Source organism: Pangasianodon hypophthalmus, chromosome 22 (assembly GCF_027358585.1).
Source record: "Pangasianodon hypophthalmus isolate fPanHyp1 chromosome 22, fPanHyp1.pri, whole genome shotgun sequence".
Lineage (NCBI taxonomy): Eukaryota > Metazoa > Chordata > Actinopteri > Siluriformes > Pangasiidae > Pangasianodon > Pangasianodon hypophthalmus.
Genome location: NC_069731.1, coordinates 19,271,189 through 19,286,275, shown reverse-complemented (window position 1 = coordinate 19,286,275; position 15,087 = coordinate 19,271,189). Strand labels below are relative to the sequence as shown.

Below are 15,087 nucleotides of genomic sequence, written 5' to 3'. Positions count from 1 at the left end.
TGGTGCACTGTAACGGTCAGCAGGTTTTCCAACATGTCTTCAGGACAGAGGAGTTTATGTTTTGTGGTTTCTGAGAAACAGGTCATCTGCCATATTCCATGATATTAAATGTAACTATACAGTACATGGATAAAAGGTACGAGGTGTCATTCTTTAATTAATTAAAAAATTGTAATTGTTAGCAAGTTGCTGTGGTATAAGAGGAATAAAACACTCAGGGTGGAAACATCATCGCTAATTATTGTCCTATAAAGACACACAGAGTTGTTACAAAACAGCCAATGTTCAAGACAAGGCCAAAAAAAAAAAAAAAAAAACACATCACATCCATCTCAGCACTCGCATGAATGTTTATTCACGTGACATTGTGCATATACAGTGACAAATCTGGGGTCAGCCTCCACTCTGTCAGCGGGCCTTGTACCCACTCCATCTTACAGAAGTGATATACACTGTTCATAAGCATTTCACCGCCGTAGCGTTCAGCTATAACAGCACAAAGGGTTAATATATATATGTATGTGTATGGCGCTTTAGCTTACGTGACCTACCAGCTGAGGAGCAGCGACGGGATTATAAAGACCTTCAGGCTGTGAAGCTGTTTTCTGCGTACGATTTCGATCAGGTGCTCATGGAGTGAAATGTAAAAATTCGCTGTTTTTTTGGGGTGTATTTCAGGTTGTCGTTTCGAAGCAGGATCGTCTGAATATGCCTGGGGACGAATCGTGATCAGGCTGCGACAGATTGCTCTTATCTAGTGAACATACATTTTGCATACAATACATGAAATGTCGAGATAAATGAGCATTAAGAACTTCACAAAAAAATAATATAATGAAACAAAAGAGACAAACGGGAATGGCTTTGCTTTGTAATTGTATCCGCATAAATAAAAATATAAATTAAATCGCAATGACGGATTGTTCCTGCTTGGAAACGGAGGTGCGATGTCGGGACTTTAAGCCACGGGTTTGAAATCAGGTGGAAATATAATTCGATTTTAGAAATTAATTCAACACTGGGTAAGTTCTGATTTTTTTAAAAAATTATCAGTAGTTTATCCTATTGCACTTCGATAATAAACACAAGTGGAATAAAACAAGGCAAAAACATAAATAAATAGAGAAAGACGAATTCATGGGCACGAGTGTGACGGTTGGAAAAATGGGAAATTCAGCATTAAAAGACGTCACTTTCTCTCTTTCTCTCTCTGTCTCTAAATGCACATCCTCTTCACCCCACATTCACAGCAGAATTTGGCCCAGTCCACCGGGTACTTGGTTCCACACTCATGGCAGAACTTGGTCCCCTGTGTGGAATAGTCCACTACGTGCTCATTTTTCACCTCGTTCCTAAGAAGAGGAGAGAAAGTGAGGAAAACAGTCAGTCTGTGTGGCGCCGAAAACAAAAGCAGAGCTTTAACACTGCCATTGAAATTCAACACTAACTCGAGAGGCAAAACTACCGATCATCTAATTCATCCTTCCAGGCAAGACTGCGCATATAGGGGTATAGTTTGTAGTGCAGAGTAAAAAAAAAAAAAGAAAGAAATTGTATCAGAAGTACAAAACATGACATGTTTTCTGGACTATTAGTTTCCGTTGCATTTCTCTAAACTTTGTTACTTCTAAGTTTCTTGAAAAGCCAGTGTGCACTGTCATGATGCCTTTCTAAGGCTGGGCAATATGATGATATATCAATTTCATGATAGATTATGTCAAAACACACTTCTGAGATATCGCCAATATCTTTTTTTTTTTTTTAATAACAATTACAAACTTTGATTGGAAACATTTGATTTGTTGGTAAAATTTCACACTGAATATCATCAAATTCTTTGTATCAAACACTTCCAAGCCATGCAAGTAGGGGCTACTGACATTTTGAGGTAAATCACAGTGTGTGTTTTCCTAAATGGAATAAGAAAGGAATAAACCATTTAGGGGGCATGTTGTTATAGGGGAAAAAAAAAAATCAACAACAGGGTGGTGCGAGGCGGAGTTACTGCTGCCAGCCTGAACTTGATTATTTTTCTAATCCTCAAGATTATGATGTGTCCATGTGCAGTTAAACAATCTCTGATCATTGGTGCTACCTTGAATTATAGTTGTTAGCACTGTAGACCTTTTTTTTATTCATTCCTCCTCCGTAGGTCATGCTCTTCAGTGAACTTGGAGCAACCACACCTTTGGGTTTAGTGTTATCTCTGAACACAAGAAAAAATGAGAAAAATGAGCTCAGAAATGCCTTTTCCTTCAGTTCTGGAGTGCGAATCAGGCCTTACCCAGAGGGAGGACTGGTTACTCCACCAGAGCTAGCATGGGATGGAGAGAAAGAAGCTGACACGTTCACATTCCTCACTGAGCCTGCAGGACTTTTAGTGCTGGAAATTCCTGCGGGAAGATGAAAGAGCTATTTCTGTGTTGTTCTCACCCTGCTGTGTCAGCTCATTTGAAAGCATGAAAAATGAACACAAATTTTTGGCAAATTCATCATGATTGTAATCATTATCAGAGTTATTATATAGATTATAGAGTTATTATACTAGTTATGAGCCTGTTTTACGTGTCATTTTAATGCAAAATGCTCTAACTGTAGAAACGTAGAAACTAGAAAAGTTTACATGCAGTAAAGTTGAAAAGTTTACATGCAGGAAATAGAAACATTTACATGCAGGAAAGTGGAAAAGTTTACTTCCAGAAAAAGCAGAAAGGTTTACAGTAAAGTGTTTACAGTAGAAAGGTTCACATGCAGGAAATTAGAAACATTCACATGTAGGAAAGTAGAAAAGTTTACAGTAGAAAATGTTTACAGAAGAAAAGTTTACATCCAGGAAAGTAAAGAAGTTTACATGCAGGAAAGTAGAAACATTTACATGCAGGAAAGTAGCAAAGTTTACATGCAGGAAAGTAAAGAAGTTTACATGCAGGAAAGTAGAAATATTTACATGCATGAAAGTAGAAACATTTACATGCATGAAAGTAGAAAAGCTTAAATGCAGAACGTAGAAAAGTTTACATGCAGGAAAGTAAAGAAGTTTACATGCAGGAAAGTAGAAAAGTTTACAGTAGAAAATGTTTACAGAAGAAAAGTTTACATCCAGGAAAGTAAAGAAGTTTACATGCATGAAAGTAGAAACATTTACATGCATGAAAGTAGAAAAGCTTAAATGCAGAACGTAGAAAAGTTTACATGCAGGAAAGCAGAAAGGTGTACTTCCAGAAAAAGTAGAAATGTTTACAGTAGAAAGGTTCACATGCAGGAAAGTAGCAAAGTTTACATGCAGGAAAGTAGAAAGTTTTACTTTCAGAAAAAGTAGAAAGTTTTACAGTATAGTGTTTACAGTAGAAAGGTTCACATGCAGGAAAGTAGAAGCATTTACATGTAGGAAAGTAGCAAAGTTTACAGTAGAAAAAGTTTACAGTAGAAAAGTTTACATCCAGGAAAGTAAAGAAGTTTACATGCAGGAAAGTAGAAACATTTACATGCAGGAAAGTAGCAAAGTTTACATGCAGGAAAGTAGAAATGTTCACAGTAGAGAAGTTTACATGCAAAAAAGTAGAAAAATGTACTTTTTTCATATTCTACGAAAAAGATGTTATGTACAGCAATTATTAAGAAAATGTACATGTAAACTTTCTAGTGTAGTTACTGTAAAACTCTGTATATACGCACACTCCAGTTTCCAACATGACAGACCTCACCACGCTGTTTGAACATGCCCTATTCAATCTATTTTTCTCTTTTGGCCAAAAAAGTGCCATTTTGACTATGTTAGTCAAACATGCATGGATAGATTTACTGTAACAGAACGCAAGAGCTTCAGCGTCTCTTTCAAGCAGGAAAATCAAGACAAGGTGAGAGATTTCTAAAGTGCGATGGGGGGAAGCAGGTGGGGCTTCCAGGATGCAGAGCAACTATAGAGTGATTCACGTTATAAAACAGCCAAAGACTTGCTGCAGTTAGGTATTTTCAAGGGCACAAAAACAAAAAAAAGGTTGAGATTAAAACCTAGGAATGAAAGAACTCGCTCTTTTTTTCCTGCCGTGTATTTGAGCTGTGAAAACGACTATTTCTATAAAGCTTGTGCAGACAAACAGAAAATGTGCCATTTTTCTGTTGGTGAAGACATCAAGACTTGCAGCGGCTGTGCAGATGTTGCCATGACAACAGAAAAAAAAAAAAAGGTCATCGGATTTGCTTTTTTAAACATTTAATACTGTCTACTGTTAAGCTGAAATCCTGTATCATGTTGCTGCCTGCCTTCACACAGCAATTTATCAAAAGCAACAGTGCTGCTCGTAAACTTCTGGGAAACGCTTTGCAGTTAAACTGTTTTCAGAGTTTCGGTCTGTACCAGTTCCTCCACCTTGTCCGTAGGCTGGACGCTGAGGTAGGCGAGAGGAAGACACCGAAGACGTGGAAGTTACAGAACTCGCCTTCTTCACTGGGGCAGGTTTGTACTGCAGATAGAGAGATTTTTTTTTTAGAGTGTTTTTTTTTAATATTACAAACCATTTATTCATTTATTAAAAACAATCAACATGTGTCTGAGAATCTGAGGGGTAAGAGTCAAAGCAGTGCAGGGATTAAACACCTTTTTCTTTCACTTGCAGATGGACAAATCATTCACCTTGGAAAATCTACTGTGTTCGTGTTTTTTCTATTCAGAGTTGTCTGGCAGGCAAGCAGCCTCAACTAGCAGAAAAAGAAAAACACTACTTTTTATTGACTTTCACAAAAAAAATCAAAAGTTGTCATTTCCTATGTACGTCTAAACATGACACGTTTCACGCACCTCGATGCTGTACCTATAGCGCATGCTACTCTCTCCAAATCCGACTGCCTGCTGCGCTACACGTATCGCAAGTGACCAACGGAAACACTAACGAAACTGAAAAAAATTTAAAAAGTTCAACGCAAAATGGTCCTGCTTACTGCACAGTAACCTCGACATATTGAGTGAGGAAAAAAAAGACACTAGCCAGCTCAAAGTTTATCGTTTACGTGCAACGCGAGGACAGAACATCACATCTCGCAGCAGAAACACTGACTAATGACTTTTTGTCAAGGGCGCAGACATGATGTCCTACATGTTCATCAGCTAACACGTTTTAGCAGATTAGGTTTCTGAATTTTAACTAAAACTTTTAACGAATTTTAAGTCTGAGCAGCACACTGGAGATTTTACTTGTCTAGTCCGCTAGCGAATGAAATGATCATTATCCACCCCTGAACTTTGATCATTCATCTCTATTTGAATTTACATCCTCTGACTTATGCAAGAGTCAGACGCACTCTGATACACTCACCTGCGTCCTGGCTGAAGGCTTGGCTTTGTCATTAACAGGGAATTTCCCCTTGTTGGAAATGCGGGAGGCTTGTTCCTTACAGAATTTGATGTGCCGATCGGCTGCGTTCTCGCTAAACCGCCTCTGGCAATACGGGCACTGGATATAATCTAGAACAAATAAATTATCATGCAAAACCCGTTACTACTACGACAATTAGCTTCCGCCCCTATTCAACACCTTCAATGTTTCTACCTGGATCGTAGGACGGAGGAGGGGGCGGGGGAAGAGGGCCGCCATCTTTCATCACTTGGCTCAGGCCCTTGGCAGCACGGATGGTGGCGATGAATTCCTCATGCTTTCGGCGCCAGTTGGACGGTTTCTTGGGTGGTTCAGGCTGTTCAGAGAAACATGTCGTTTAAGGACAGGGCCGGTTCAAACAGGGCCTGTGGGAATTACTCATGACGTCAATTTGGCACAGCAAACTGTAGCAGACAGAATGTCCAGAAAATGCACATTGCTGGAATAACTATAATAAATGTACTCAGGTTATATGATTTTTTTTTCATTGTGGAACAGCATTCACATTATGCAGGCTGCGACCACCGTATTAGCGTCCACACTTACACCCAACAGCCAGAATATTAAAACCACCTGCCTAATAGTGTGTAGGTCCCCCTTGTGCCACCAAAACAGCTCTGACGCATCGAGGCATGGACTCCACAAGACCTCTGAAGGTGTGCTGTGGTTTCAGGCACCAAGACGTTAGCAGCAGATCCTTTAAGTCCTGCAAGTTGTATCATGGAGCTTCCGTGGATTGATCTTGTTTGTCCTGCACATCCCACAGATGCTCGATCGGATTGAGATCTGGAGAATTTGGAGCCCAAGTCAACACCTTGAACTCTTTGTCATATCCCTACAACCATTCCTGAACACTTTTTGCAGTTTAGCAAGGCGCATAATCCTGCTGAAACAAGATCTCAACAAGATGGCGCCAGTGAGGTCAGCTGCCGTCACGACTGCTCCGTCCACACTTTCTTTGTTTTTGTTTATTTTTTGCATTCTCCCTTTCTTCAACCTTTTTTTTTCACCACGGCTATCACCAGATATGATAGAAACATTTTTATTTCTACTGGTTTACAGTCCCCTCACCTATCGCTGTTTTTAACACCGGATCCATGCTGGCCAAGCGAGATCCTGAGGAGGAACAAAAGACGTGACCCAAAGCGGCAGCCCCGAGGGAAACGACCTGTCGTCAGGAGCAGACTGAGGGCTGCTAGCCAACGTCCAGTCTCTGGAGAACAAGCTCGATGACCTCAGGGCCAGAGTTAAGTTCCAGAGGGACATTCGGGACTGCGATCTCCTCTGTTTCACCGAGACATGGCCAAACCCCAGCGGTACCGCAACACGCCATCCAGCCATCCAAGTTCTTCTCGGTTTACCACATGGACAGAACAACAGAATCGGGGAAATCAAACGGAGGTGGAGTGTGTCTGACGGTAAACAGCAGCTGGTGCGAAAGCGCGAGCATTGTTACTCTCTCAAGCTCCTGCACACCCAACCTGGAGCTCCTGACCATCAAATGTCTCCCTTTCTACCTTCCTCAGGAATTTACCTCGGCCATAGTCAGTGCCATTTATATACCACCTCAGGTAGACATGAACACTGCCTTATGCGAGCTACATAAGGCTCTCACTTAACAGCAGACTCATCACCAGGACACTGCGCTCACTGCAGTGGGGGCCTTTAACAGTGCCAAGCTTCCACCAACACATCACCTGCAGAACCAGGGGTGAAAGGATACTGGCCCATTGCTACACTCCATGAAAAGACAGCTACAAGGCACAGTCTCAACCACCATTTGGGAAATCGGACCATGCCATCATCTTCCTCATGCCTAGGTGGCCATGGGTGGATAAAACCATCCGGCAAGCTCTGAGATCTCACACCACTGACTATAATGCAGGGCTCGCCACCAAGAACATGGACGAGTACAAGGCTGTGTCCTACAACATGCGCAGAGCGGTGAAGGAGGTGAACCGGTTTTACGGGAGGAAACTCGCAGGAGCCTGTCTCAGGGAGTGAGAACAAAACGGACTATAAAACACCATCCTCCAGAAAGGTGAATGCAGATGCTTCTCTGGCAGATGAGCTCGACATGGTAGGTGCTAACTACTGCATACCAAACACCCCACAAGACCTGCCATTTTGGAGATGCTCTGACCCAGTCATCTAGCCATCACAATTTGGTCTTTGTCAAAGTCACTCAGATCCTTACACTTGCCCATTTTTCCTGGTTGCAACACATCAACTTGGAGAACTGACTGTTCATTTGCCTAATACGTCCCACAGGTGACGTGAATAACATTGATTATCTCATTACATGGGCCACTGTAATGAGATAATCAAATGTTATTCACTTCCCCTTTCAGTGGTTTTAATCTTATGGCTGATCGGTGTATGTGCAGTCAATTTAAGGCTGTTTTTAGGAAAATATAACATGCAAGTCACCTCCAAATCGCTTACTGTAATTTACCGTAAATCACGATCCTGATTTCTGTTGCTCTCTAGACTCTTTGTTGTTCTCAATACAGAATGTCTCGGCTATCTCTTTACAGACTTTTTACACAAAATCACACAATGAATGAATTTGTGCAGAAGATTTATTGTTTTTTTTTTATTATTTCAGGTATAATGTTATAGTTTTTTCACTCATGGTATGCATACACATGGAAAATCCATTTATTTTTTAATATAAGTGATATTTAGAAAAAGTCCAAAATCATATAACATGCACTTTTAAGTAATTAAATAAACATCTAAAGATCCTGGATATGTTTTTAAATGATTTACAGATGAAAGGCTTATCCTTATTACTGCCGAGAGCCTTTGCTATACTGTAAATCAGAGCTCTTTTTGTGTACTCATGGAAATCTTTCTTCCAAACTGACAGGATATTAAGAGGAGTGCTTATGCGAGAGTTAAACTGGGACTGCTCTGTGAGGCAGGACAGCAAGGAACGTCCCAAAACAAATATGTGTGTTGTCTCTGGCAGAGGTGCCAATGCTGCTAATAAGAAAATCCTAACATGCCGAGAGAAAAAACTGAATTTTACCACAAAACCCTAATGAATGTGGGTGCAACAGATTTTTTCCCCCCAGATGTGTGCCAAGCAGCAGGAAGAAAACAGAGGGCAAAAGTCTGGTGTGAACACTGTTTTTATATATAATAATAAACAGTCCACAGTGCCACTTACTTTTTTCCTAAGTCTTCGGTTTGCAAATTCCCAGATCAAAGTAGCCACTACAAGAAATAGTACAAGAAGTCCTTTTCTCCTTCAGTGGACTGCTCTTTCCACTGGGTGAATTTTATTTTGCTTTGCTTTAGTGTTCAGGTAGCAACAAGTCGAACATTGTAAATGTTATGCCTGAACCGTAAATGCTGGCACCCCTGCTTTAGTTACATAGCCATGTTAAAGACCTCATTATCGTGAAGCTCGTTATATTCTAGGGGTGTAACAATCAGACAAACTGGATCGACTTTTAAAATAGTCCTTCTCTACATCATCATCATCATCATTCACAAATTAAAGGCAGACTTACTCCACATTCTGAACAAAGATGGTCACATATCGATCTGAGGATACAAAATCAAATAGTATCGTACCGTAACAGATTCAGTGGTATCGTCAAATAACGAGTTGTCGCCTTAAGAATCGTATCGTATCATGTGGAAGCCTGAAGCTTACAGTATACAGGATTTACATTATATTCACTTACTAACAAGATGAAAAGGGGGAAAAAGTGGGAAAGGTGGACAGAATGCGGCCGCATCTCATTGGAAAATGTGCAGTGGCAGTTAAGGAAAAGTGTGAAAGCAGCTAATAAATAAAATCAGAGTGGACTGAAAGGCATTTTGTGAGGAGTGTTGAGGTTTTGTCTTCACCTTTGGCTTGAGCGGTTTCACAGACGGGATGTCGGTGCCCTCGGCTCTCTGTCTGCTCGAGTCAAACACTTTCCTTCTCTTCGCTGTGGTTTTCTGGCAGATAAGCGAGTGCTTTTTCTACAAAGAGAGGATTGTCTGATTAGTTGGCGCGACAGTAAACAGTGTATTGTAAAATCAATAAACATGTGAAAGTAAAAAAAAAAAAAAAAAAAAAAAAAAAAACGTAACTGACTGGCTTTTGTGTGAATTCTGGGTAAAAAAAAAAATTAAACTACCTAAAACTATTTTTTGGCGATCTCACTTTTGAGGAACGTTCTCTGTTTCATCAGGGAGCTACGATTTTTGCACGACGCTCTCAGAATAAAAGGTTTGCCTTCATGGTGCTAATATACGGAAGGAATTTCAGCAACTTCTTGTTCAGGATGGTTCTAGCTTTAGGGGTCTGCTTGGAACTTTTCTGTCCATTGTATGGTTCTACATAGTTTCTTTAAAGGTTCCTTCAAGCCTCATGGTTTCATGGTCAAAATGTTTGGCAGTACTAAGGATCTGTCAAACCCTAATAAAGAGAGAATTCACAAAAATGTCCTTGAGTACAAAGAGAAATAGAACACTTCGTGTAGCGCTGTTATAGGAAAATAATCAACTTCTGGGCGACTCTGCTTCATCACAGTGCTCTGTAATGGATTATTTTCCTATCACAGCACTTCCTGCGATTATACAACATTTTATTTACTACTGAATGACACATCATGGTTTTTTTTGTCCATTTACAGTTACATTTAACGTTGTGGAATGTCCACATCACAACTTTTCTTCTCAGTGGCTCTAGTTGTGTATTTGAGGCAACTTGCCTTCGATTGAACAGATCAATAAACGAGGAACTCTGAGGACAAAGAGCGCTTTGATTAGCATGTTTTCTTCCAAACAGGGATTTCCCTTTCGTGTTTGCAAAGCAGTGAATCCATCCTTGCCGCAACTTGCAGTGATACTCGGCTTTCAGCTCTGATTTCACCCTGAAGGATACTTACGAGGACACTTAAAAAAAAACGTCTTCCGCACACTTTGCACGGCAGCAGCTCCTCGCCGACGGGCACAGATTCTGACAGAGAGACAGAGAAAAAAACAACAGTCGTTGCGTTAATGAAGTCAAGGATACAGTGAGATGTTTAATCACAAACTGAACTTGAAAGCAGAAGCACAACCACAAAAATACTGGCACAGGAACGTCAGACAGAAAGCAGACGATTCAGTCAACACCACACATTTACTGTTCAGATCTGAGACCTGAACTCATCACGACACTTAATCACCTCTCAATCAAGAAAAATGACTCAGAGTGCAGCTGATATTTATGAATGAAATTCCTTCTGTGTTTTACAAGTGTCATGTCTTTTTTTTTTTTACTGCACAGGTATATAACACACACATACACATATACACACAGGTGAGTCTTATTGCACACATATACTTTACAGTTAAGGGCAAAGGTTTGCACCCACTATAGTTTTATGAATTGGGGAAAAAGGGAAAATGTCATTTTCGGACATCTTTCCGTAAATATAGCAGCTGACCCTATGTTCAAACTGGTGTGTGACAAGCCGCTCTTAAATGATTTAAAAACATATCAAGTTGCTTGTTGTTTGTCTCTTTTGGGTATGTAGCAACCTCTATAGATGTCGCTTTTGGGCGTGGCCTGTCCTGCGCTTTCTCCTATGAGAAACAATCGCAGCCAAATACAATGCATACACCACTTTTGTTTAAAATGCATTTGAGTTAAGTGTTACATCATAGGCTTTGTACTAGCTCCTGTTTTTTGTGGCCACTTCCTTACAAGCTTTATTTTTCTTTGTAATGTCTTTCTAGATAGATAGATAGATAGATAGAACTTTCTAGTCATTGCACAGTACAGGTGCTCAGCAGTGACATGCAGTTTAGCATCTACCAGAAGAGCAAATGCTCCTGTATCTCCTCCTGGAAGGAAGGAGGTTGAACAGTCTGTGACTGGGATGGGAGGAGCCCCTGATGATGTTGCTTGCTCTACACAGACATCTCCTACGGTGAAGATGTTCAGGCACCAGTGATATGTTGGGAGGTTTTCACCTCCCTTTTCAGTCACTGTGGAGCCGCCATAGCACACTGTGAGGTCTCAATGGTGCAGTAACAGAAACTTGTTAAGCTCTGGGGAGACAGATGAACTTTCTTCAGAAGCTGTTGCAACTTTCTAACAAGATCTGAAGTATTATGATGCCAGGATAGAGCCTCAGAGATGTGGACACCCAGGAACTTGAAGCTGGAGACACGCTCTACTTCAGTCCCACTGATGCAGATGAGAGAGTGTCTGCTGCTTTTAGATTTCTGGAAGTTGGATTTCCAGACGTTTATACACATTTCACAATCGGTCGTGTAGGACAGGAAACACTGAACCCATGGCTGTAAATTTTCCTTCCATTTTTGTAGTAAACAGGAAGTAACCGCAAGTAGGAACTAATGTTGCGAGCGGGAAACTAAAAAAACATCGGACTGCACGTGCCATAAGACTGGTCTGAGGAATCATTCGCGACAACGGTTTGGATTTGTCTCTTTCCATAAGTATACCATATAGTAATTTGCACAGAATCGAGTAATTTACACACACATCAAATTCCGTTTAAGGTCTATATTTGGGTTGCAGCCATATTCCGAATACGATGTTTATATGCGTACAGGCATCGGAATATTCCTGTATACATGGCTGTTGTAAGTGTGCCTGAGTTGCCATTCCTAAACACCTAACCTACAGCTAAGCATCTGTTAGCACCCACAATTCCTTGTGGACTGAGCAGGCGCATTTATCTCCTTTCAGTGGATTTTCTGAATAAGGTGTTTACATGCAACAAATTTCCGATTAAAACAGGAATTGGAATTTGGAGAATATTGGCTCAATGACTCAATACTCATTACAATATTGACAAATTCCGATTAATATCAGAATATTGACGTGAATGTAAACAATGACATCACAGCTCTGTGTCAATCTCACACACACACACACACACACACACACACACGCCCTTAAGGAACCCTTGAGGAACAATATATATCTATATGGTGCAATAGTTTGTACACCCCATGACAAAATACAATAGTTGCTCATTTTGTAATAGTGAACAAACATTTAAGAAATCTTAGACAGTATAGTAAATGTCTTCATTTTGTCCTGGGGTGCACAAACTTTTGCACTCCACTATATATATATACACACACACACATACATTCTATAGGGATATAAGGGGGAAATCTTGTGACTGGGTTTTCTTACATAGCTAGTAAGCTAGTTTAGCTTAAATAAAAAAAGATGCAACTTATTGCGCCCTAGGCAATCTAATATAAAGCTAAATTATTTATTTAACAACTGTCACTGTTATTAAAAACATTATTGATATAAAATAATAAAATAGCAGCTGCCTAAGTGAAAAAAATCTGACCAAGCGACGTCACTCCCCCTCAATGATCACAGCAAAGGGAATAAATCTTGGCCGGATTCCAAATGCACTTATATTAAGCGTAAAACTCACTACGTAGGGTGTGTACGCCATTTTCTCATCCCCTGTGTAGTGCACTTATCTAGGGAGCTTTAAGCCTTTTGGAATACAGCCCTTAAATTTTATGGAAGGAGGTTTTCGCTAACAAAACAAAAGATAGCTAATACAAGATAGCTAACACAATACGTTTTTCGAAGCACATTACTAATTAATCCTCTAAATAACATTCTTTACATAATATCTAGGAATTTATAGTCTTCTTTATTTATGTCCTTACCGTCAAGTTCCTCCATCTTTCTCAGTGAAAGCAGGAGATGCTGCTGTAGCAACGGGCATCCACTAGCCTCGCCTGAAACACGCCCCGCGAGCCAATATCCACGCCTCTGATTGGTTATTCCCTGGCCTTGCGTTCGCGCACGAGGAAATATCCTGATGTTTGATTGGTCACTCCCAGAGCGAGGTCATCAGGGTGGAGGCGTAGGAGGAGACCAGGAAGTAAGTGATCATATCCTTGGAGAAGCTGGGGAAACGCTTATGAATATTCATTAAGCAGTGCACAAACTCGACATATGATTGGTTACAGCCACTAACTGGCCTCTTTGGTTTTACTTGCAACAAAAAGATAAAACTAAAAAATCGTTTATAAGTAAACTGACAGCTTTCAAGGGAAGAGATTGGTCAGGTCCAATCTAAATGTATGTTTGTTTGTTTGTTAAATTACGTTGATTTTTGTGCATATAATATTGCTATAAAATTAAATTCCATTATTTAATTCAGTAATGATAGGTAGATTCATTAATATTACACACATATTTGCTCAGAATTTTGCTCAGAAATAGAAGTATTTACTTTTTATTCATAGTTCCCTTCAAAACATACGCTACAAATATTGGCACCCCATAAAATATTTAATATTAATCCAACACTATACTGTCTCACACACACACACACACACACACAAAATATAGGGGCAAATATATAAAATCCTCTTAGTATCCACAAACACTACTATATTTGAGCAGAAATGAGACCTCATTCAGGTAAAATTGCTTAATTATCTATCATCATGGGGAGAAAAACATCAAAGAGGTTTAAAAAGAAAGAAAGAAAGAGACAGATGTTTATCATCCTGCACAAGTCAGGTAATAAATATTTGTAAAATAAACACATTAGCAGTTAAAAGAGCATTGAGCATTAAGCACAACCAGAAATAGAATAAAAACTGGAAACTTGCAAACAATTTCAAAAGCCTTGCCGTGTCTATTAACAAACTGCAATTATTGCTAAACAAGATTTTCTAGACTGTGTAATATATAAAAATAACTAACCTCTAAAGTAGAGTAGGGAGGGTCACATCCCCACCCTTACTGAGAATTGGTTCCTCCCACAGTTTGTTCCGCTCCATCACACCAGCAGAGATTACACACCCATTCCTGAGTGGCCATTTAACCCCGTGTGCACTGGCCAACCATAAACCCTGCTTTACAAAGAGAAGAAGTCTAAAGCTGGTATAACTGAGACAGTAACATTTACTAACTGTTGGGCCCTTAACCTTCTCTGCTCCAGGGGTGCTGTATCATGGCTGACCCTGTGCTCTGACCCCAGTTTATCCTAACAAGCTGGGATATGCAAAGACAAGAATTTCACTGTGCTGTAATGTATGTGTGACAAATAAAAGCTTCTGCTTCTGCTTTTTCTAACATTTCATTTCCTCTTTATTTCCTGTCATATGGAGCATCATTAGGGATCCTGGATCTTCAGCAGCGAAGCAGAAGTGACTACGGGAGAGGCTTCTACTGAAACCACGCTGGGGTGAAGCAGTAAAAGAGGGATGCAAGCACCTACATTGCTTCATGACCTATAGCATCAACTAATGAGAGACTAATCATGTTTAGTGTAAGTTAGACAATGTAATGCTAATCATTTGTGCATGCACTAGGTCACTTTTTTAAAACAAATTTCCAAAATACTGGCACAAGAAATGGCAACTGTGTCTGTGTTTCTATCAATTATACAGCCACAAAAATCCTGAAGATGCCAAAAAAAAGTGATTTGGGAGAAAAAAAAATACAACAGAAAAGTGCACAGATGTTTTTCACCTATGGATGCCAAAATAAGAGACAAAACAACAACATAATGGGCAAAAAAGTACATTTGATGTTCATTCAATCATTCATTCATCTTCTAGTGTGTTGGTCTTACCACAAGATGACGAGCTAAACGTTGAAGGATGTGTGTCTCCAGATGTGAAGCATCATATCAGCGTTGCATTGAGGACTTGCACTTGTTCCCTGTGACCACTAGACAGCGCTCCAAACACCTAAAAACAA

The 15,087-nt window shown here is 40.0% G+C and overlaps 1 protein-coding gene across 2 annotated transcripts; it reads right to left on the bottom strand.

The window, feature by feature from the left end:
* Positions 1–330: 330 nt before the first annotated feature.
* Positions 331–13,176, bottom strand: zc2hc1a (zinc finger, C2HC-type containing 1A). 2 transcript variants are annotated; one of them, XM_026937801.3, is made up of 9 exons: positions 13,035–13,176; positions 10,265–10,335; positions 9,237–9,353; positions 5,547–5,688; positions 5,313–5,461; positions 4,358–4,463; positions 2,285–2,393; positions 2,096–2,206; positions 331–1,352 (listed from the first exon to the last, which is right to left on the bottom strand). In XM_026937801.3, exons 1-9 carry the CDS (start codon positions 13,048–13,050, stop codon positions 1,217–1,219), a joined length of 957 nt encoding a protein of 318 aa, XP_026793602.1. In that variant the 5' UTR covers positions 13,051–13,176; the 3' UTR covers positions 331–1,216. The 2 variants fall into 2 exon arrangements, with proteins under 2 accessions (XP_026793602.1, XP_026793603.1); XM_026937802.3 differs by having other exon boundaries at positions 4,370–4,463.
* Between the last annotated feature and the right edge of the window lie 1,911 nt (positions 13,177–15,087).